Source organism: Lepisma saccharinum, chromosome 16, assembly GCF_977018435.1.
Source record: "Lepisma saccharinum chromosome 16, izLepSacc3.1, whole genome shotgun sequence".
Taxonomy (NCBI): Eukaryota; Metazoa; Arthropoda; class Insecta; order Zygentoma; family Lepismatidae; genus Lepisma; species Lepisma saccharinum.
This window is the reverse complement of record NC_139244.1, coordinates 24890845-24914487: the sequence shown is the minus strand read 5'-3', so window position 1 is coordinate 24914487 and position 23643 is coordinate 24890845. Positions and strand designations below refer to the sequence as shown.

Genomic DNA, 23643 nt, shown 5'->3' with positions numbered 1-23643 from the left:
TGGAATGGAGAATGGTTATAGCCAAAATGTGGCTTTGAATAGTGGAAATATTAAGTTAAAGAGCATTTTCATTCTCCATAAATACAGGAGTCTAAATATATTTGTTGGTGTTATTTTTAATGGTCTTGATCTAGCTTAACAACTGACATAAAAGGGTGTTTGTAACTGTCACATGAGGAGAAATACATACTCAAGGATATATCAGAGACTTCTTTCATATTGAAATATGTGTGCAGCTATGGGAAATTGTACCCCATACCTTAAAATTATTGTTAATGATGAAGAACTAAAACAGGGTTGGTCTTGTCCTTTGAAACTATATCGGAGCCGTTGTAGCTTCTGGTATGAACTCTCCCCTTTCACCTACGCTGTTGCATCACTGGGTGAAGTAGGCAACATAATTGGTTACTTGTGGGGTCTCCGTTCCTACATGTCCCAGCAGATGCTCGAAACGGCTGATCAGATGAACGTGTTCTCGAAATCGACCATGTTCTTATGCTATTGGAGGCCGGAAATAACACCAGTCATACTTTAGAATGAGTAACAACACCAGTGCAAATAATTCAAATACGAATACGTAGTTTATGGTATTATCGTTAGTTAATGCTTTGTCTTTAGATATATGGTGATCTCGATTCTAAAGTTCTCAATTCTGTTCATTGCAGTGGAATCGAACACAAAAATGAAGTCCTGTCCTGTAACCAGTTGACACAGGAGAGTGTCTCACCAACACCATCACCTCCTCCTCCACCACCACCACCAGCAGCAGCACCGGCTCCTGAACCACCAGTCGTTGTTGTGCAATCACATTTCCCTCGGCCTCAAGCAGCCACTGCCAAAATCTTCGCTCCACGTACGGAGGAGATGAACAAAGGCTTTCTCATGTTCTCTGATGATGAGTCTGGCCTGCCTGGTAAGTTATGTTTTCTTACAATTTATTAATTCAAATTTCTCACTCCCTTACAGTCAAAAAAGTTATAACGAATCTAGTAATTTGCTAATAACATAATACTGGTTTTGTGTACATTATATGTTTTCAGAATTTCAAATTTTAATTTTATATATACATTTTACAAATGAGGATAAGTCAGTAAGTAGGTCACAAATGTTTATTAAAAAAATATTAATTAAGATTCTGACCTAAAGTAAAAAAAAAAAGTAAAGTCTTCCCCTGTGCATAGCACCACGCCATGAAGACGTATAGGGGGTGTGGGAGTAACGCCCCACACTTTCTTGATCCGGTCGTGAGTGGGGGTGATGTGATCAGCATCACGCCCCTGACCGCCTTTACCCCCCAGGGTTTCCCCCAGGTACCCATGTTATTCGACGCTGGGTGGGCGCCGGGGCCGCTTCCACCGTTAGAAAAGTTCCCGGATTTGAACCGGCCAGGGATCGAACCCGGGACCTTGAGCATGGTAGTCAGACGCGTTACCGACTGAGCCACCGCGGCCTGATTCTGACCTGAAAACAGTTTTTATTTTTCAACATAAGTTCCACCTACATTGACACTTATCCCAAAACCTGCTGCATAAAAGTCTTTGGGCTGCTCTCCCAGCCACAGTCGAACCTCACGTTCAACATCTTCATCATTCGTGAAACGTTTGACTCTTCTTGCAAGAATTTATCAACTCAGTTGTGCAGTGCTTTACACAACAAATACTTCTCACTGTAAACATGAAACATTTCTATAAATGCACAACAGCATGCTGCTCTTGTAATGTACACTCCTCAAGCATACTAGCCATTTTAAAACTTAGGTGCCATGTGTGCATCTGTTATCTAGTGACTGCTAACAGAATATCATCAAGCTCGATTGTGCTGCCACTTAATGACACCTTTAGAAACTACTCGCCACTATTTTCAATCATCCCACGTCAGTTCAATTTGTAATCTATTTACTGACTTCCCCTCGTATTTGTACCTGACAAGTTGCCAAATAGTCTTAAAGAATAAGAACTTTTTTTAACTATAATTTTGTTGATAAAGCAAGAAATTAGGTTAGTAGGGCACTAGATTAAATAATAGTTCAATAGTTTATGAATTTTTCATAATATTTTCAATCAAAATCTGTCTCTTGAATTATGTCAAGATTTATAAATTGATTGGTACTTGAAATTCATAACCATCATTGTTGTTATTACTTCTCCATGTGCTTCCATGGATATTCTGGATTACATTTATAATATTATATTTCTTAATTATAGCTTAGTGGTTAAAGCAGGTTCGAATCCCAGTGGTTCTTACCCTTGAATTAGATATTCAAACCCAATTGGCCTTTCTGTGCAAAGCAGACTTTGCCAGTCTTAACAACTTCATAATATTAATAATGATTGCCTGTATAGTTCAGTATGGAAGATTAAGTTAAATCTTCTTCATTGCAGTGCTGAAGGATGAACCAGAAGATTTGACTCATCTTGCTCCAACAGCTGGTGACGTTTGCGTGCCTCTTGATACTCCACCGTTTCTGTCTGATGTATTTGACGACCTTATTTTGTCCGACCAGTATATTCCCCTGTCTTCTGAATTTGGTGGCCTTGCAGAAGAATTGAAGCTTGAAAATTCTCTCAATGACTCCAATTCAAATTCTGGATCGGGGATCAGTTCTACGAAGGATGGCGAGCAGTTCTTCGTCTACAGGGACGAGTCTTCGTCCAACGGCTCTCCGAGTGATCTCAGTGGCTCATCTGCGTTGCTGTCTCCAGTATCCATCAAAGTAAGTTGCTAGGGAGATTAAATATTTCTAGGTAGTGCTACTTCCCCTTTTCATGTATTTAAGGTGCCACTTCACCTTTGGCCTGTGCCGGCAAAAATCACTATGATATCCCAAATTCTGTAAAATTATGTATGTCTAGAATTGCTTGTAGAGCATTCAAGTGTATCTTTGTATGGTTTGCTTTTGCTGTTTATATATATGTGATAGTTTTGTTGCACTGTAAGCCTTTTTTTTTTTCTATCACAGAATATAAATATATAAAAAAAAGTTTTAGTTCATTTTAATGACTGGGTTCGTTCAATATAAAATCGTCCAATTTTAAAATTATTGGTTGCATTACTATTTTTTAAAATTCTGATATTTTTGTGCATTTTAATTTCAAAGAACCTAAAGGTTAAAATCTACAAAACAATTATTTTGTCTGTCTGTAATTAGTATGATATGGATATGAGCCCCCAAAATTTTGAAAAATTCAAAATTTTCAAATGAAGGCAGTAAAGAACTCTGGGCAAACTAAAGTGGTGAATGCAAACGCCACTTATTGTGTACCCCCACCCCTCCTTAGAATGTAGTTAAAATCCACCTTTACAATTCCATCCCCATCTGAAAAAACCCTGTGTACGCTAGTGAATTTGCGACATGTTCCTTACACTAAAAGAGGATGAAAAAAACTAATTTTTTTTTTGCAAAAATAAAACTGAAAGACACATTTAATAATGCAAATTATGTGATGTTCAAAATGTACGATTTTCTTCAAATTCCTCCTGTTACTGGGCATAGGTCTATAATGTAATACAAGTCCAGGAGAATGAGAGCATGTCTGTGAACCCTACATCTAGTGCAATCAGAAACATGTATGCATAGACTCACTCTGCTCCTAGTATCTGAATAGGTAATTAGAACTAGAAAGGGATTAACTCGATGAACCTGCAAACGTATCTTGAATGTTTAAATCCAAGCTAAATGAATTGGAAGTAAAGAATGTGTGTTATACAGTCTTAGGATCTGACACCATCAATGACTTTATTTAATGACTTTATTTCTCTTTCAGAGTCCAGATGGACAAAGTATGACATCATTAAACAGTCCCAGTGGTTCGACTGGTGAAGACGAGCAAATGGGACAGTACACGCCATTGAGTATGAACTCTCCTGCTGGTAAAAGTGTAGACGGAGACGAAGACCTCTCGATGAGGGCTCCCTACATACCAATGGGAGAGGATTTGCCATTGTTGATCTCAACGGATTTGATGTGGGGACCGAATGGAAACGAGACAAAACCCACTGGGAAGAACTGGTAAGTTGTTCAAGAGTTTCAGAACATGTGTGTTAATATAGGCAACATAGTGACTTATGGACTGTGAATGTTTCACATGCTATAATATTGCTTTGATGATTTATACTGAATTGTGGATTTTAAAAGTGCACTCTCTCTTTTCTCAAATATATTTTCTTATGCAGCTTTCAAGTTATTTCTAAGTATATAAATTAGGGATAGGGTTGATTACTAATTGCAGGGCTTGGGAGTAAAACATGGTTGGCATTTTGATCATTACTGAGTTACAAATTAAAAACAGGAGCCATCCTTCAATTGCCACGTGTAATTGCCATGTCATGGAATTTGCATTGGATTCATTGAACCTTTCTGCAATTGGTAAACACAACAAGAAACCAATTTATCTACAGCATAGCTTCTAATAACCTTTCTGCTTAATCAACTCAATAATAACCAAAATGTCACTTACTCCTGAGCCCTTCAATTGGTATTCTATTGGTATGTAGACATATTGGTGTGTCAGTTTCCAATAGTTTTACCAATCCGATGTATCATAATGACCTTACATTTTAGTATGAAACTCTACCATTTTGTTATTATTCTGGTATTGAACTTTTAATTTGTGTGCATTAGTTTCCTAAAGTACATATATCTAAATATGCTATTTCTTTTTCAAAGCAAGAGCTATTGTAAGGAGGTCAATGAATTATAAAATGAATTTTATAATACACCAGTATAATATTGTTGACTGGTATTGGTATATTTTTTATGAGTATTTTATCAGAATGAGACAAAATTTTATAGGCTTTGAGCGTGTGTGTAAACTAAACTTTAACCCTAGAACATTACCGTGTCCCCATATTACATTGTAACAAGCACTATGTAAATTTTATGTACATGAAGAAGGTGATTTTTAACAGAACCTCTACATCATGAAAACAAAATGACTATTCTTTTTTAACATTATTTTGTTTATTTTCCTTATATTAGGGTTGTATTCAAAAGGTAAAAAAAAAGTGCTCCCCTGTACATAGCACAACGCCATGAAGGCGTATAGGGGGTGTGGGGGTAATGCTCCACACTTTCTTGATCCGGTCGTGAGTGGGGGTGATGTGTTCAGCATCACACCCCTGACTGCCTTTACCCCCCAGGGTTTCCCCCAGGTACCCATGTTATTTGATGCTGGGTGGGCACCGGGGCAGCTTCCATCGTTAGAAAAGTTCCAGGATTTGAACCAGCCGGGGATCGAACCCGGGACCTTTAGCATGGTATTCATCGTTTAAAAATGTAAACATTGTTTTATTAAACACAAAATATTTTAAGAGAATGTCTTCATTGACAAGTATGTACGTACATTGAGAATGAAGGGGAAAAGTTCAAACAATGAAAAACAAACAATAATAATATTTATAATACTGTAAATAAGGAATGAATGTAATTTTAAAGTCTTACAAGAAATAGTGCATGCTTCTAAACTTTTGTTTTTCAAAATCTAACTATGAAAATCGAATTTACGAATGTCAAAATTACGTGAAAGATTTTTCTCGTGTTACTAGAGCTACATAAAATTGATGTACAGAGTCCAACATAACGAACAAACTAAAGACGTTCAATGCTTGCACCCTCCTTACCACAGTGCTGCCTCGCGTCTGACAGAATGCCCGAGACACTGCTAGGCAGAGGGGTAAGTGGGTGGGAGGTAGGGGAGGGATTTGAGTGCAAAGCATACGTAAATTTTACGTACGGTACTGTTGTAGGGTTAAACAAACAATGCCAAATCTAACTTTATATATGGTTATGATATTACAGAAGATCTTTGAGTTTTAGTTTTAAGTCCACTTTATGCAGATAGACTAATTGGGACGGGACCTCCACCAGCTATCAAACCCAGTACTGGAGGATCCTGAACACAAGATATACTTCATCATACCATTGTAAGATATGAGCATTGCACACAGCTTTGAATGTATTTAATGTTATGTTCCTAATACCATGAGAGTTACCAGTTTAAAGGTAAAATAACACAGTTCGATATTCTTCAGGTGTTAGAATTTTGTCGCTTGAAATTACAATCGTGTAAAGTATTGCTTATGATCATTTCACAGGTCAACGTCAGAGCCAAGAAAACTTGATCTCAACTCAAGTTTAGCACAATTGCTCAAATCCAACATGCTTCCTCGGCCGGCATCAAAATCTCAAGGACCCTCAACAGTGATCCGACCTCCAGACAGTAAAACAGCGAAAGTGAACGACCATGGTGGAGGTCTTGTTGATCCAAGTGAGGTGCTGGGTCAAGTGTACTCCAGGAAAGGTTAGTGTTCTCATCTGCAGCTCTACTTTTAACATTATACAGTGTATCCCAAAATATTGTTTACTCTCTTTTGAACAATATTAACAGCAAGTATGAACTTTTGTTTGTGGTGTTATGTACTTTAAAGTTATAGGTGTTCGAAATAGCCACTATTGGCAGCAATACATCCTCTCCAACACTGAACACCGACAAACAGCAGGTATGGTTTCCATTTGAAGGGAAGCACAGGTACTCTCAATGACATGTCATGTCATCCAGTGTCTGTGGCTTTGTAGCATACACAGCGTTCTTCACAGTTCCCCACAGGTTGAAATTTAACTGTGTTAAATCGTGAGATCTGAGTGGATATTCGACACTTCTTACATTTTTCTGAATAGAAATTGTTCATCTCTGCCATTTTGTGTACACTAAAGCCTACCGCCTGGCAGGCCGTGACAGAATTAAAAGCAACAGAATACTTACACAGCCAGCCCCCGTGGTGGAGTGGTTAGCACATTGCACTACAACTCTAGGGGTCCCAGGTTCGAATCCCTGCCTGGGCGTGGATATTTGTGAGTGTCCATTCATCAATTTAACATATCATCACTCGTCCCCATCTTCGCAAATTAGCCAAAAGTGGCACAAAATGCAAAGTAAAATAAAGCAAATCAATCAATCAATCAGTACCTACACAGGCTCTCACACACTCAATGTAGACATTGCAGCTTCAAGTACAAAAAGTCCAATCAAGTCATATTTAATAGTTTCTCTGTTATTAACATTCAAAGAGTGTAAACCTTATTTTTGGACACACTGTAGTTTGATAATACAGGTATACACTTTCAACGAGAAAAATCTACAAAGGATTATGTATAAAAAGGGAAGTTCCCTTAAGCGAACCACACGCATACGCATATTATGAGAGAGATCCAATCCCACCTCTTCCACATTAGCTAGCATAAGATCTTGTTTCGGGGTAGGAAATCACATCCTTGCCTTCCCTATGTATAAAATTTTGCAGTTGCCATTGTTAGCTATGTAGAAAATATCGTTGAATTGTGAACATTAATTTTTGATATTTATAACTTCACATGAACATAATTCCATTTAATGTGTATAAACACTTGTGTGCTTTTCTCTCATGATATTTCTCCCAATACCAGATACTTATATTTTTTGGTGTACAGGGTATACTGCTCAAATGCATCTCAACAGTTCATGATATAATGAAGCAACTGGTTCCATCGCAAAACTTACCCACATCCATACGTGCACCCAAGTGTACATCAAAGTGGTAGACCCTCTTCTACTCTGTACGTTTCGTCATGTCTTTGTAGTGGCTTTTCATTGGGTGATGCATGGACAGCAAATTGAATCCCACCACCATTATCTGGTTTTCTAGACCAGAGCTTGCTGCTACGTTTCAAGTATCTACCAAATGCTGAATTTTTTGGGACATCCAATGAGAATCAAACATAGAACCACTGGCACCAAATGCAAGAACACTATGGGTATGTAGGAGCGAGTTTTCACATAACCCAAGAGAGAAGTCTTAGGAGTTTAGGTCAAGGGTCATGGAATCTCTCCTCCCCTATTATTCGAAATCCAAGTCTGGTCTAGCAAGCCTCTTTATGCTAATGGATACAGCAACATATTTGTGGTGAATAAAGATCAAAATTTTGGTACAAAAAATTTGCATATATTTCGGGATCAAAAGTGATATATAAAATGGCATTTCGGTGTTAAAATAAATACCTAAATTTGATTTAAAAATTATACTTGTTACACAAAATTAACATTTCACTTCTAATAGCACAATAGTTATCAGAGTATTAAGTTTATTTATTCTTGTGTAAAGGAGTCCATTTTTGCTTCTCATATATTTACAGCAGAATTAACACATTTTTTCCGTGATTTGCATAACTCTCACGATAATTCAGATATCGGAACGTCTATAAATAAATCCTAATTTTCATGTTTAAGAGTTTTGCAGTTCATTTCTCATCATTTTGTGACAAAATGTGGTAGCAAATTGACATGACAAATTAACGCTACAATGTGTTATATCACATTTTGTGTTTTCATCAAATATACAAAATATGCATGTGTCTACAAATGAGGTGAGGTGCAGAGAATAGCCTATAGGGAGAACAACTGCTCTAAAAATAATTATGTTAAGATGCCATTCCTTAACAATCAATTTGAAGTCGCTTAACCCAGCATCGCCTATCACTGGAGGTACCCTGGTATACCAGAACCTAGTTAGTCTGCAGCAATACAGTCTAGGATGTATGTAGATGCCTTCTGAAAAGGTCACTCCTTACACCCTACATTTGAATTGAAACACCTTTTGCTTCATTTAGAAATTCTAAAAGTGTGAGTGAAAAATTGCTTGTGACTACAACTTTTGCTGCACTATTCTATCAGTAATCAATGGTAATAGGAGCTGTGACATGTGGAGACTAGACATAAATTCCATAAGAAAAATTCTGTATACCATGAGACAGAAAGACAAGAGTTTTATCCTCACAAACTGACATATCCAGCACGTGGGACACCAATAGAGGTGATCAGTGGATCTTTCCTTTGATTTTGAACAAAAATTTCCAACTGTGTTCTGCATGATTTGTATCGAGACACAAATACAGCAGGACTGGAAACACAGCTCCAGGTTGTGGTCCTTGTGGAAGAGGTGCTGGAGGTATGGTTAATAGTCCTGACTTTTTTCCAGGGAAAGAGTGCCTTTATCATCCAATATACTTGTGTTGTTCAGTTTAACATTTAACCTATTGCCTTCATTGACTAAGATGTGTGGGATGCAGTTGTATCATGTGATTAAGGCTCGGCTTGACCTTTGGCCTATGTCAGGGCATTTGTTTTTTAATTTTCCTCTCCTTTCGAAAAACTGCTATGATATTCCAAAATCTCAAAATTACATCTTCTTAGAATTCCTTCTGGAGCATTCATGTGAATCTTCGTATGGTTTGCTTTCGCTGTTGTCCAGATATTCAAAAACTCAATATGCTGACCAAGGCAGAAATTTATTTTATTATAAAACATAAACTAAAACGTTTCAACCTTATAGCAAGGTCTTCTTCAGACTCTGTACCAAGTACAAATGTAACAAGGTACACAACAGGACGATATATATACACAAAAATACTCCCCTCCAGACTATTAGAAAGTAGTTCTGGAACAATATAGCAGGTGGCTTTCCCTTGTCAACTGTACTTTCACCTGAAAGAGAATGTGGTTGGACTGTTTATCTCACGCTCTATTTCCTTCATTCTTCTTCCTTCTTCTCTCCTCTTTCTCTCTTGTCCTTTCCACTCTTTCTAACACCTCCTTACAGAAGAAGGAAGAAGAATGAAGGAAATAGAGCGTGAGATAAAGAGTCCAACCACATTCTCTTTCAGGTGAAAGTACAGTTGACAAGGGAAAGCCACCTGCTATATTGTTCCAGAACTACTTTCTAATAGTCTGGAGGGGAGTATTTTTGTGTATAGATATCGTCCTGTTGTGTACCTTGTTACATTTGTACTTGGTACAGACGTTTTAGTTATGTTGTATAATAAAATAAATTTCTACCTTGGTCAGCATATTGAGTTTTTCATATAATGGAAACAAGTCTTAATGGTGTTATAATCCAGATATTCGTAATAGTGTAGTCTGTTAAAGTATTGATAATATCTAGACAACAAGGAAAGCAAACCATAAGAAGAGTGAAGTAAATGCTCTAGATGGAATTCTAACCACATGTAATTTTTCGGAATTTGGAATATCAAAGCAGTTTTTCGAAATTAAGAGGAAAATTTGAAAACAGCTGCCCTAGCGTCGATTAATGGTCCAGCCGAGCCTTAATGCTTATCATTAAGGCTAGGATTTTTATGGCCTAAAATCCATCTAAAAGACCCACTTATTTATTGTTTTCTATTCATGTTTCAGGTTCATCTGGTATGGATTGGAGTCCTACAACAGGTGCAACAAATCCACAAAATTTCAGAGTCGCTTTTCAAAAAGCTACTTCTGCTGGTCAGAAGGAGGAACCTCCGGGAGTATTTCTGGATGAAATCATTCCTAAATACAGGCCGGGGAATGCAAGCAAACGTTCTTTGGACGATCCCCAGCATGCAGACAGAACAAAGAGGCAGAAAAGTGCATCAGAGAACAGCAGTGCGTACAGCATAAAGTATATCCTAAAAGATCAAACGCCGCTCAAACTGTCGTCTCACTTGTTGCAACAGTTGATAAAGGAGCACGGGCCGAAAAGTATTCGAACAAAAATGGAGGCGAGCAATCCGGCTGCGTGGGTACCAGACGGAGGGGGAACGGTGAAAGTGGCGGCGGATGGGGTGCCGAGTGATCAGGAGCCATCGAAGGATAGTGTGCTCCTGAATTTATTGGTCAGTGGATGTGATGTGAGTGCTGGGTACATTTGCATGGGTTCAGGAAAGGTAGGGTCTTGAAAATTTACTAGTGTTGCCACTTTGTTATAGTTGTGTGGAGCGAGTCACATTGGTAGATGTGAACCTGTTTGTTTTTAACACACTAATGCGTTCTTAGTTTCTCTGTCTTCCTTTGAGGTTCATTTCTTTATGTACAACTTCTGTGTAAAGTAACCGTAATAGTGAGTGAGTACCGACAATGAAAGTAGTGTAAGTGGCATTGGAAAAAATTGGAATGCAGGGTAAATTATGGTGGAATGGTCCACTAACACCACACCAACTGAAGAAAATTCTTCATTGTAAGGTCTTGAATTGATTGAATGGAATTGAAGTACTGGATTATGTTGACAGAACAGAAACATTGTTGTAGTGTAGAGAAGTGAACTACGTAGTGTAACAACTTGACAAAGGCCAACGAAGCAACTCTTCATTTAGTTCACAGTCTGAGAGTCCCATCACATCCGTTCTCTGGCTTTCTAGTTCAGAATCCATCACTTACTTTCAAATAGCTCCCCAGTTATCATCGTTATGCAAGGTCAACACCGAAAATTTTAGACTAACACGATGAAAGGCAAAAGTGCTAACCATTTGCCATTACATGAGCATCCTCATCCGTAGAACAGGGGTCCCGGGTTTGATACCCAGACTCACATTGCACAGTGTTTCGAATCCCACTTTAAACTGTAGGTCGTCTCGATTAGCCTATCTGTCCATAAAGCAGACTTAAAACAACAATTCAATCATCAACCAACCATAGAGCAATGGCTAATGCAGTTTCCTTGTGATCTAGAGTTGCCAGGTTAATTCCACCTGGAGACACAGTAAACTGTAGGTCCAGTTCCTATTTGTGTATCCATCCCCCCCCCTCCTTCCTCAACCTGGAAATTTTCGTCATTCAATTGAAATTAGAAAGAGCAAAACGCTTATTATTTTTATACATAACAGAAATACACTTCTATAATTAGTATTTCAGCATAGTAACAAAAGTAGAAAATTTGTTCAAGAAATTGCATGTATGTACGAGGGATAGTTGGAAAAAAGAGTGTCCCTAGTCTGCCATCTGCAGCGTTTTATTCTCGAGAAAGAAGATGAACATGAGCAGAAAGAGGCATCGTTACACTTTTTTTTCACATAGTCCCCGGCAACATTCAGGCACTTGTCATACTGCTTAACAAGTTTCAAGAAACCCTGTTCGTAAAACTGCGTGTCCTGTTCACGGATGAAGTTGCGTACAGCAGCTTCAACTTCTGCTGTTGTGGTGAAATGCTTCCCTCCCGGTGCTTTTTTTAGAACAGAAAAAGTGGAACTCATCTGGTGTTGTCCTGTCTAGTAGCTGTGGACGGCTGCCCTGGTCTTGCATCATCCATCACACTTTCCCGTCCATCTCGAATTTGCTGACACCATCACTTCACAGTTTGCTTTGGTGCCAGCAGGTTCTGAATTTCTATACCAGAAGTCCCACTTGCCCATTCCTTGTGAACAACAGCTCGGACTTCATCCTTTGGCCATGCTCAACACCTGTCTTCTCCATGCCGGTCGGGCATGTGTTCTCAACTCTTCCTGTCTTCAACGCAGGAATACACTTGCACCCTCTGCAAAGTAAAGGTCGTGTGTCAGACAACAAAAGGATGATGCCTGTATATTCTCTACATATTAACAACCCAAAATCTCCATTCTTTCTGGAAATGCACATACTGGAGACTTTATTTCCCAACCATCCTTTGCAGTCATTTGCAAGTGTTTCATGCACATTGATTCTAAAGCAATTGACACAAAGATATGTGCAGTGACACATAAAGATGTATTTGAAATCTTCTTTTTCATCTTCCTCAAAAGGCTCCATTGTGATTAGTTAAAAATGAATACACAGTAAATAAATTCTTTGGTCTTCTTTTAGCACAGTGCTATAAATGAACATGCTTTGCCAAGATTTCAGCAAGGTATCTTGGAATCTTCAAAATACTACAAGATTTCTTACACCAAGGCCTCTCATATCTTCCAGGAATATTCTAGATAGCTTAGAAATGAACCCTGCCAATTTTCCAATGATATTTGTAGAAAAAACTCTCCAGGGGAAGACTAGATTTGAAAGGTGGAGTTAAAATCAAAAATGTATTTTCTCTTTACCATGGTGAAAATGAAGAAATAATGTAACTCGTGATGCCATGTATTTTCACATACCTGCTGGGTATTTTACTGCAAGAAGCCTCGGTGACCAAATTGTACTGTTCACTTAACTGACATGAATACCTGAGGTAAAAATGTGTTATTCTCAGGTTCAATATCAGAATCCTATGCATGAATGTCAAAAGCTTACCATATTAAAGTTTTACATGTTCACTTCCATAAAATTTGCAGAAATCTTCTTAAAAACCTGGACGTGACATACATGTCGCAGTTTTTATAACTTTTGGAACATACTGCGACTCGGGTAATGTTCTTAGATGCATGTTTTGAATGCTTCAAGAGCGTTAAGGCATCATCCTACTAGTAATTAGTAAAGTTTAATTTGATTCTGGCTGTATGGGGGGGGGGGGGGTGATTTTCCACCAAAAATAAATAGCACAGCTTTTATACAGGGTGATTCAGCGTTCATCTACCACTTATTTATTTATTTACCAGAGAATTGCAAATACAGCTTTGGCCATTTTACATTGGAATGTAATAACAATGGAAGTAACAATAAAGAATAATAACATAAACTAAAATACATATATGAGATAAAGTGAATTACATGTCGTTACACAGTAGCATTTTAAAACTTGCCTGGTTTTCAAAAATGTCAACTCGGTTCGGTAGAGTGTTGTAATGACCACGTAGTCTGTGGAAGAGAGAACGCTGTTTTCGGCTTAATATTGGTTTCTGATATGTGAAAAGCTGAGTGCTTCTTGTGGTGCGGGATGGTACTTGAAAGTGAATTTCTTGAAGAAGGCGATCACTTTGCATGTTCCCATTGGTTATTTTATGGAGGAAAATATGGTCTGCAAGTTTGTGCCTATCATGAGGGGTGTGGATATATAGCATTTTCAGAAGGATGTACTTATGTGGCGAACAATGGCCAGGAAGAAATTTAGAACAGAATTTAGTCTTACCTAATTTTGAGGAACATGCCATAGACCAGATCGGAGGACAGACGGTATTCAAGTTTTGGTGAAACGAAAGATTTGTAAACATATACTGTTGGTCAAATTGATTGACTACAGTGATACCTGAAACACACATGCATGTCATTTGTCACTACAGAAGAAACATTGCTATGTTTTGAAAATAACACCATGTTTGCATTCCGAACATCTTTCGGACTTAGGTTGGCTGCATTCCTTACCTGCTCAATGTTCCACACTCCCTCATGGTTTCTTGTCCAACACAGAAGCTGTTGTGTGAAACTCCTTCACTCAGTTTGTGTGGCGATCGGGTATCCTCCAATGTCTTTCAATACTGAAGTGTCACTGCATCATAACAACAGATTCACTGTTCTTGAAAAAATGTCTCAACAGCAAATGCACGATGTGCAGCCGACCAATGCTCCATGTTTACTGAAATGGCATCTCTCGTTGAACACTTTTATGGTAACACTGTTAAGCCTTGTTTCCATGTTAATAAAATATTAAAATGCTGACAAAGACAAAATTTACTGTATAAAAAATATGCACTAAATTGTAACGTTTTCACCCTCTAACAGGGTCTTCTTCAGATAAAGATTCACAATAAAACATAAGGTTTCCACCCTCTAACAGGGTCTTCTTCAGACGAGGATTCACAATAAAACAACATTTCCACCCTCTAGCAGGGTCTTCTTCAGACGAAGATTCACAAAACAACATTTTCACCCTCTAACAGGGTCTTCTTCAGACGAAGATTCACAATAAAATGTATTGTTTCCACCCTCTAATAGGGTCTTCTTCAGATGAAGATTCACAATAAAACGTAAGGTTTCCACCCTCTAACAGGGTCTTCTTCAGATGAGGATTCACAATAAAACATAACATTTCCACCCTCTAGCAGGGTCTTTTTCAGACGAAGATTCACAATAAATTTACTATATAAAAATATGCACTAAAAACGTAATGTTTCCACCCTCTAATTTATTGTGAATGTTCGTTTGAAGAAGACCCTGTTAGAGGGTGGAAACGTTGTGTTTTTAGTTCATACTTTTTATACAGTAAATTTTGCCTTGGTCAGCATTTTAACATTTTATGAACACTTCTGCGCACATCGCATCACCCCTACTCTGGGGTCACATGAGTACTACGCGAATCAAAATAATAGATGAATGCTGAGTCACCCTGCATTATATATTTTTTCCCTCCGAAAATATCAGTCACAAGTGCATAATTATTGTCAAGAGAATGGAACACCTATCGGGCAAGATGCATTCTGCCATTGCCTAACTGGGGGCTCGACCAAGTTCAAATGTAAAAAGAAAATATATATTTTTTTTACTTTCATCATCTTCTACTTGATAAATGATTTTTCCTGGCAAACATAGCTTGATCTGTACTGAAAAATATGAGCTAAAATTTGGAACTCTAGCATTCAGGTACCAGGAGATATTTTTATTTTATTTAAAACCTCACATAATTTTAAACTTCCAGCTGAAAACATGCTTGGCACTGAGGTCTTATTTCGTAAAACATGCCCAAATAGTCATCTCATTGTGCATAACTAATTTCTCAAAAAATATCTTATATACCGATATGTGGGAGGTGTTACTTTGAAACTTAGGTGAGTGGAATAGAAAATGTTTCATATTAAAGGACACATAGCTGTTACTGAAGTTTTTGTGAGTAATTTCTTCATCAGGATAAATAAAAAAAATGGAAACATTTGCACAAAGCCCCTGTCTGTTATAGCTATTTGGTTGTATTTAACTGCTGCTTTCCAAGCTGGCATGTTATCACTACCAATGAAACATTTATACACTCCGGTATTTGATGATAACCATGGGAGTGGGCTGCAAGGCTCAATTGATTCTCTTGGAATATGTAAAAATTGCCTATGTCTCCTTCCCTTTTATTTCTAACTCTTTTGTCTGTTTCTTTCCTTGTACCTTCTTTCTGGCTTTTGATCTTCTTTTCTCCGCTTTAGTGTCTCTTTGTTTGTGATGATTATTATTTATTTTCCCTTCCATTTTACATGTTTCTTCTTTATTCTTTCTCGCAGCTGATCTTCTGCTATTTCTCTTCATTTTCTCTCTCACTTTAATTCTCCTCTATTCTCTCATTCTCTAGACTACTTTCATCAATCCCTTTTTTATCTCGTAAGATACCTCTTCCATATGATGACATGTAAACATGATGTCTGTATATCTAACATAAGTACACAAATTTCGATTTTGACCTCCTTGGAAAATTTTGTGCACGTACTCATTACAACAACACTTGCTTTGCAAAACATATTGAGGCTATTCATCCCAATCATATCCATACCAAAATGATTTTGTTTTTTATTTTTTGTTAATTTATTTCTCGCATTTGATAAACTTGGTTCCTTTGAAAGTTTGTAACAGTTTAGATTGGCTCATGAATAGTTTCTTTGAATTCTATTAACCTTTACAGTCCTGTGGCGCTTATGCACTTTTTACCTCTGTCCCAGGCCATTTAAACGAGTTTTGTAAGGTTTAGCAAAAATCGTTATAGCTTCCCTCCTATGGCAGATAATTTAGTGCAACAAGAAAAATTTTACTAAAAATAAAATGTACTTTGACATAGAAAAGACGACGTGTTGCTATCTGTATGTATTTGTTATTATTCGTGGCTTCAAATGTGAAAATTGAAAAAGAAAAAAAACGAGACAAAATTTGGCCTTCTCCCCCCCCCCCCTCCCTCCCTGCTGAGACATGGGACAGGAACAAATTCTATGTCCTATTTGCAACAACATGTCTACATTATAATTCAATATTTATTTTGTTTCTAATGCCTTTTGCCATGCGAAGAAAAAATGAAAGAAAATTAAGTGCACGAGTTATTTTTGACAAGAGTTGGTAACACACACAATTAAAAAAAAAAAAAAAAAGGATGGGAATTTCAAATATACATACACGAAATTGGAAGTAAAAATAAAAACTTACCGAAGGCTGGAACTGAACGTTCACCATCTCTCTCCCCTCTCCTCTGTCTCTGTATGTTGTCCTTATAAGTTGTGGTGCACCCGGTAGCAGTGTCCTAGATGCATATGTTTGTTGCACCGAGAAGGGACCAGTAGTAGGAAACCAGCATATCTCCCGTGGAAATTTCCTGCTGACGGGTGACACCTGGGTTTTTGATAAATATTGTTCATTATATCTGTTACTTTCAGATGTCAAAAGTTCCATAGTTTGTTCATCAAAATACAGTCTATAAACATCCAGTGGAGTGGAGTTGGCTAAGATGTTACGAACTTTTGGTCCCGAATTGCCTTGAAACTGTGGGACTGTAGGCCCCACACTGGCCGCTGCCATGTCTCTGGAAGAAATTATTCATCATCTGAATCGCTTGATTCATTTCCACTCGAGTTACTAACATGTTCACCCCTATCACGTACAATTTCCTGCAACTCCTCGTCGCTTTCCAGTTCTCCATCTGTGTCAAAACAGTCTAGTATATTGTTTACCTCCCACTCCAAATCCTCTAGTCGTATAGTCTAACTCATGTTCACACAACACACACACAAAAAAGAGTAAAAAATATCTCTCACTACACTCCCACGATAATCAAAACCCAAAAAATATCTCACTCCACTCAGAAACACGCGGTAACTATGCGCACGACATTACTGTGACGCCTCTGTGAACTGAAATGAAGCATCCTTTTAAAAATAAAAGGTACAGTCAGCTGGAAAAATTACACGATTTATTTTTAGCTTCGATGCTATCTCTTACCCCCCCCCCCCCCTTTCATTTTCCTTCTGAAAGAGGAGTGGTTGTCTTCTGAAGTAAGCATTGTGCAAAGTCCATTTCACCTGCTGAAAAGTTATTGCCGCAAACACTTTTGACAACAATGCCCCCCTCCCCCTGCAACCATGACCTGTTTCGGCATGTTGAGAAGGATAACAGTAGACAAAGGATTTCCTCATATGTCCCTTTCCTGCAAGGCATGAGATTGTAAACAAGCATTTACAACCGCACCAACTCACTTCTGTGAGCTTTGTCATTCGATGCCTCTTTTACTGCACCAACAAAGAGGAGGTGTAAATTTAGCAGCTGCTGCTGACGTCAGGGAGCACCAGCATCACTGTCGATGCATATTGAAACATCATTTCAAGTTCCAGCCACTTGGAGGCATGAGCATCGAAAGTGAACATGGTTGCAAGGTGACGAAAAATGTTCTGTTCCATTGGTCAGCATATGAACAATCGGGACTGTGGCCAAAAATGCCATCGGTCAGCATATGACTGATCCGGACTGTAAAGGTTAAACGAATAGCTGAACTGTGGATTAGGAATAAAACCAAAATAGGTTGCCTAATTAAGGTCACCATAATAAACAACTGGTATCGGGGAAAGTAAGGAGATATAAGTCTGAACTATGTGACTTTGGATGGTCTTTTGTTTGTTTGTTTGAATTGTTGTTTTTAAGTTCTCTTTATGCACAGTAAAGGCTAATTGGGACTGGATGCAGTTTAAAGTGGGATATGCCTTCACTGGGTATCAAACCCGGGACCCCGTGAATACAAGAAGACAATGTTACCACTACACCATCGGGGAAGCCCCTTTTGGATGGTCTTCTTAGCTAGAGAAGTGTGTTGCAAGCTGCATGCCAGGAGGGAAGGATTTATCTGGCCTTGTTCCCTGCATAAAGTTGCTCTGGGGCTCATACAGCCTCAAATCAATGGGGGTAAAGTGGTAGTTAATGGTCAGTTCATGCAGGCAAGGCTGTGTTGAAACAGTCATAGTTTGGTTCATGTGACTCCTTGTGTGCATTTCATACAAACTAGATACCAACTGCTGATGGACTTGAATGTATTCTTGTTTATTTTTATGAGAAAATTGAAGCAATATTTGATTTGGTCTTGCAATGAAGTATGAAGAAAATACAGTAGCAAGCCTCTCTGATGCAATATTGGTAGAGCCATGCATATTTCGTTTTTGGCGAGAACACAAAATGTGAAATAGTACATTGTAATTTCTGAAAGGTGTGAGGTGCTTTTTCCTACCCTGTTTAGTCATGAAGTGATGTGAAATGAACTGCAAAATGCGAAATAGACTCAAACACGAAATTTAGAGTTTATTTACTGATGCAACACTTTCTGAAGTCAGAATTATCCTGGGAGTTATGAAATTCACGGAAAATTGATTAATTCTGCTATAAATATTTGAGAAGCAAAAATTGACCCCTTTATACAAGGGTAACGACATAAATGTCCTATTAGAAGGGATATGTTTATTTTGTGTAGTAAGTGCAGTTGTTAAATCGAATTTGGGATTATATTCACATTTTTTAAAACCAAAATGTCATTTTATATAACATTTTTTCACCGCTATAACAGCGAAATTTTATTTACCACTTTTGAACCCGAAATTGACTGGTTTTTGTACCGAAATTTTGTTTTTTTATTTACCAAAAATATGTGCCTCTAAATATTGGAAATGTCGTCACTTGCAATCAAGGCTTCTCAGATTCAAGACAGTGGGGATGCATGTAGTGGTTAGGATCCCGATCTCACTTCAAACTGTCAGTCTAATTCCAATTAATCTATCTGATCTGTACGCAAAGTGGACTTAAAACAAGAACTCAAAAATACAGTAAAACCTACATTTTTACATTCTTCATCATACATTCTGCAACTGCAGCCCCTTGAAGAACTTACGACCAAGATTCCACTGTTTATCACTCAAGATCTATATCCTGGCAGTTATCCGTATTGATAACTTTTATGTCTGCATTTTTTAATATTTTATATCCCTCCAGTTCTTCTAAATTCTAAATTTGTGGTCATCTGTAGCTTTACAATGGCATTCCAAAAATAGTATACAACCTTTTAGCTGAAAGATGTATCTCAAAGGAAGATATTTTGTTTTCATTTGCATAGTGTTTTTTTTTTCTAGTTCTTGCTGAATTTATAGTAAATTAATTTTTGTGTATGTGTTGTTAGGATGGAAGCATTGTGATTTTTTTTTTATTCACAAACAAATACCAGGATGGACATAGCTGGCTAGTGAATATACATGTCGAAGGCCTTTATATACTGTGTATGCACATGAGAGCTTTCAGACTGAAGTGACACAGGCCTCTCCAGTCTGTAAGAAAGTGTTCACTGATGATGCTTAACCAACAGACTGAGGCAACATGATACATGCTATTTAAAAACAGACCAGGCCGAGTGACGTGCAGCTTTTCATGTCGCTTTGGTAATGAAGGTCAAGTTAATTTCCGAAGGTTTGTTTCGAAGTGACAAGTATCAGTTGTGGCTTGTCACTTTCGTTTGAAAGCTTCTCAAGAAGTATTGCGTATTCTGAATGTATGTGACAATGGTTCTACATTAGCATGCAATGTTACTTGGGCTATTCATTGTCTAGTGCAAGAAGACACTAAGAAGCATACTCTCTCGCACCAAACCAGAAAACCCCACACAAGCTAGCAAAAACTGCATATTCAATACCATGAGAGCCGTAGACTACAGTCGGTATGGCATCTGACTATCACGTGGGAGACCTGGCTTTGATTCCCAGGGTAGATGATCTAAGGCTGAAATTTTTCTAGCCTTGTCCCCCACATAAAGTGGCTCTGGGGCTCACCCAGCCTCAAATCAATGGAGGTGGTAAGGTGACAGGAGTGTTGTGCTGATCAAAATGGCAGAGATAGAGAATGTGTGGGACCCTACTCCCACATCCCCTAAATGTGCCTTCATGACATGGTGCTATATGCACAGGGAACTTTACCTTTTTTTTACAATATACCACGAGAATGCAGGTGAGCTACATAGGAGATGCCCTCCAGGGAGAAGAAGAAATGAACACAAGCAGCACACGCAAGCATTGAAAGGATCAGTAGAAAATAGCCAAATATGCATGAAATGAATCACATAGAATTCAAGCCTTGTAATCAAGGTGTCCCGGGTTCGATACCCGGTGGAGGTACATAGTGGTTCGGATCCCACTTTAAACTGTAGGTCCAGTCCCGATTAGCCTTACTGTGCATAAAGTGGACTTAAAACCAACTCAATCAAAATAGAATTCAATGGAACAGCATAACAATACTACACAAAGCACCCAACTCGAAACTAAGGAAAATGAATGAAGCAGCCCCAAACCTCATAAGTCATCCCAGTATAGAATTGATGCAAATATAGTCCCCTTCCTAAGAAGTTAAAAATAATAGCATAAGTGGAGCAAAAAAAGTAGTGTGGCATTCTGGGTGGCACTATGGAGTAGTTGGTTAGTGCACAGGATTTGTAGTAATATCACAGATCTGTCGTAGGTTCCATTCCCACCCCGGTAAGAAGAAATTAGTTCACCTGAAATCGAGAGAAGAGGTACTCTCTCTTTATGTAGTGTTAAAATAAGTATAGTTAAAAGACACTAGACAATGCCCAATTAACATTGCATAATAACGTTACCATAGAGTGACATTAATGTTTTCCAATGGAGAATTCACATTTCAGGGCAATTATAAACTGACTGATGGCTGTTGCTCTGTTAGTTACCAGAAACCTCATTAGTGAGCACATCCATAAAATCTCCGTGTGTGAAAAAGTAAGTCATGTGTGCATTACACCATGGCTGTGTTCAAAATTGCAAGTGCTCCGTTCCATTGTCTCCCATCTGTATCTTGTGCCATCGAAGTCGTCCAAATGTACATGCCACCTTGCAGTACGGTTGCAACTTTCCTCGCCAGATGACAGCTCAAATGTCACCCATCAAACTCTGTGACACAGGCACACGGTAAGGAAACAGAAGGCAGATGCCAACCAAACATCACAATGATTTCCACCTACAGGGAGGTTATTTCAGTCGTTCACCGCCAGCGTGACGGCCGTTCCGCGGACTCTTCATGCAACAGGTCCCGGCAAATTGCGTTCAGGAAGTCCGTAACAGAAACCGCTTGTTTTGTAATGTTTCCACTTTTCACAATTACAGTTACAATTACAATTGAAATAAGCACGTACCTTGTCGCACGGATGCAGGAAAAGGTGTCCTCCCAAATACAAATATTTCCGGCACCTTATTTCTGACATCTAATCTTAGATTAGACATCGCTACTTTATCCTCAGTTGACAGAAAGGGAAGACAGCATCCCGGCGCATAAAGCAAACCGAAAGCGTAAAATGATATTTAAAAGTAATAATAATGATGATCACTAACCTCCTGTGTTATAAGAGATGTTGAAAATGACTTCCTTCAACAGCAATACAACACGTTTCTTAGGTTCAAGAGATCCTGTCTATCGTAATCCCTGACCACTTTTCTGCAAGAATTCGTTTTCACGTAATTATCGTACATAAAAACTCTATGTTCAAGACTATATTTGTTTAACGACATAAGTAATGAATGAATAACAATTAACACACAATAAAGCACTAGCACACCAACTCAATAACACAGTATAAACAAAACGCGTACTGATAAACGCGAACAGAAGTGAACATGAATGAGCGTAGACTCACTGTCTGGTAGCCGACAGTGTTGCTAACCATTTTTCGGCAATGTCCCTACAGACGTAGTCAAAATGTCCCTACAACTGACCAAATGTCCCTACACCAAGTAAAGTGACTAAAAAAAAAACACCTCATGAGCATGCAAACAGAAGATAAAATATACACATTTACTTACCAAATCTTTCTGCTCGGTGCTTCCACAATTAATGAAGGAGCGAATTTACAATACAGGACCTCTCCCCGATTTTTTGTAATATTTCGCATACTCACTAATTGAGGCCTCCTAATCACGAATTTGAAGTTAAAATTTGGGGGGTCACGTGTAGAAATTGCAAAATAAGTGACATTGAGTGGTCCGCGATCGGCACGATTGCTTATTATTTACCGGAAGATTTTGTGTTTCCAATACTTAAAAAACGAAATATACATTCCTGATATTACTACGACCCCAAATTTTAACTATGTTTGCCTATCCTAACCTAACCTAACCGTACCTGAATGGTTCGTGGGGCTATCCGTCAATGGTTTGTTGGGCTACCCGTGCATGTTTTTTCCGAGCCCAAATTTTAACTATGTTTGCCTAACCTAACTTAACCTAAACTTACCGAGAATGGTCAGTGGGGCTATTCCTGAATGGTTTTGCGGTAATTGTGATTACGAACCGATAAAAAATATTATTTTCGTAGCACTTTAACGGCAAACGTTCATCATCGAAGACGCCATTTTCGTATCCTGCAATTTTATGATTGATGTACTGTTGCCAAATTTACCTGTAATCAAATCAGTTCTTCTACATCGTGATTGTCGCTGTCACATGTAAGCACGTTCTTTGGGCAATATACTGAAATCCATAAGTTTATTAATTAGCCCACAGCCATCCTCCTGCACACTCCACCTAACAATCTGTACAACATTAACAACTTTTTTACTGTTCTCTTCCGCCATTCTTACACGATCCATGCTCTCCAAGTATGAAATCAACAGTGTGGCAACGCTGTAGACAGCGTAACTAATTTTAATTTGTTCATATCAACAAATATGGCTACCATACTTGTATACGGAGAATCATTGCGAGAATTGAAAAGCTTATTTTACAACTTCTACACGTTAATGAACATTTTTTCCCCCTCACCCCAACATGTTAACTTGAGATAAATAATCACGAATAATTATTTCGTGAGTATAAGACGTAGCATAGAAATTACAGAAGGGTCCGGTATTGTAAATTCTTGCCTTAATGAATAATAGGGGTGTGCTGGACAGAATTTTTTGGGTCGGGACGGGATCGGGACGGTAATTTTTTTAAATCCCGACATTCGGGACTGAAAAATTTGCAATTTCCCGACC

At 38.2% G+C, this 23643-nt stretch overlaps 1 protein-coding gene across 5 annotated transcripts in view; it reads left to right on the top strand.

The window, feature by feature from the left end:
* Positions 1 to 23643, top strand: part of LOC146000352 (uncharacterized) — a 322131-nt gene that overhangs the window by 285868 nt on the left and 12620 nt on the right. For 3 of the 5 annotated variants that reach the window (XM_083137897.1, XM_083137894.1, XM_083137898.1), the window contains exons 8-12: positions 666 to 913; positions 2382 to 2713; positions 3765 to 4009; positions 6094 to 6299; positions 10224 to 10732. In XM_083137897.1, coding sequence (XP_082994023.1) covers positions 666 to 913; positions 2382 to 2713; positions 3765 to 4009; positions 6094 to 6299; positions 10224 to 10732 — 1540 coding nt within the window. The remainder of the gene's footprint in view (positions 1 to 665; positions 914 to 2381; positions 2714 to 3764; positions 4010 to 6093; positions 6300 to 10223; positions 10733 to 23643) is intronic. The other 2 variants (XM_083137896.1, XM_083137895.1) reach the window with 2 other exon arrangements.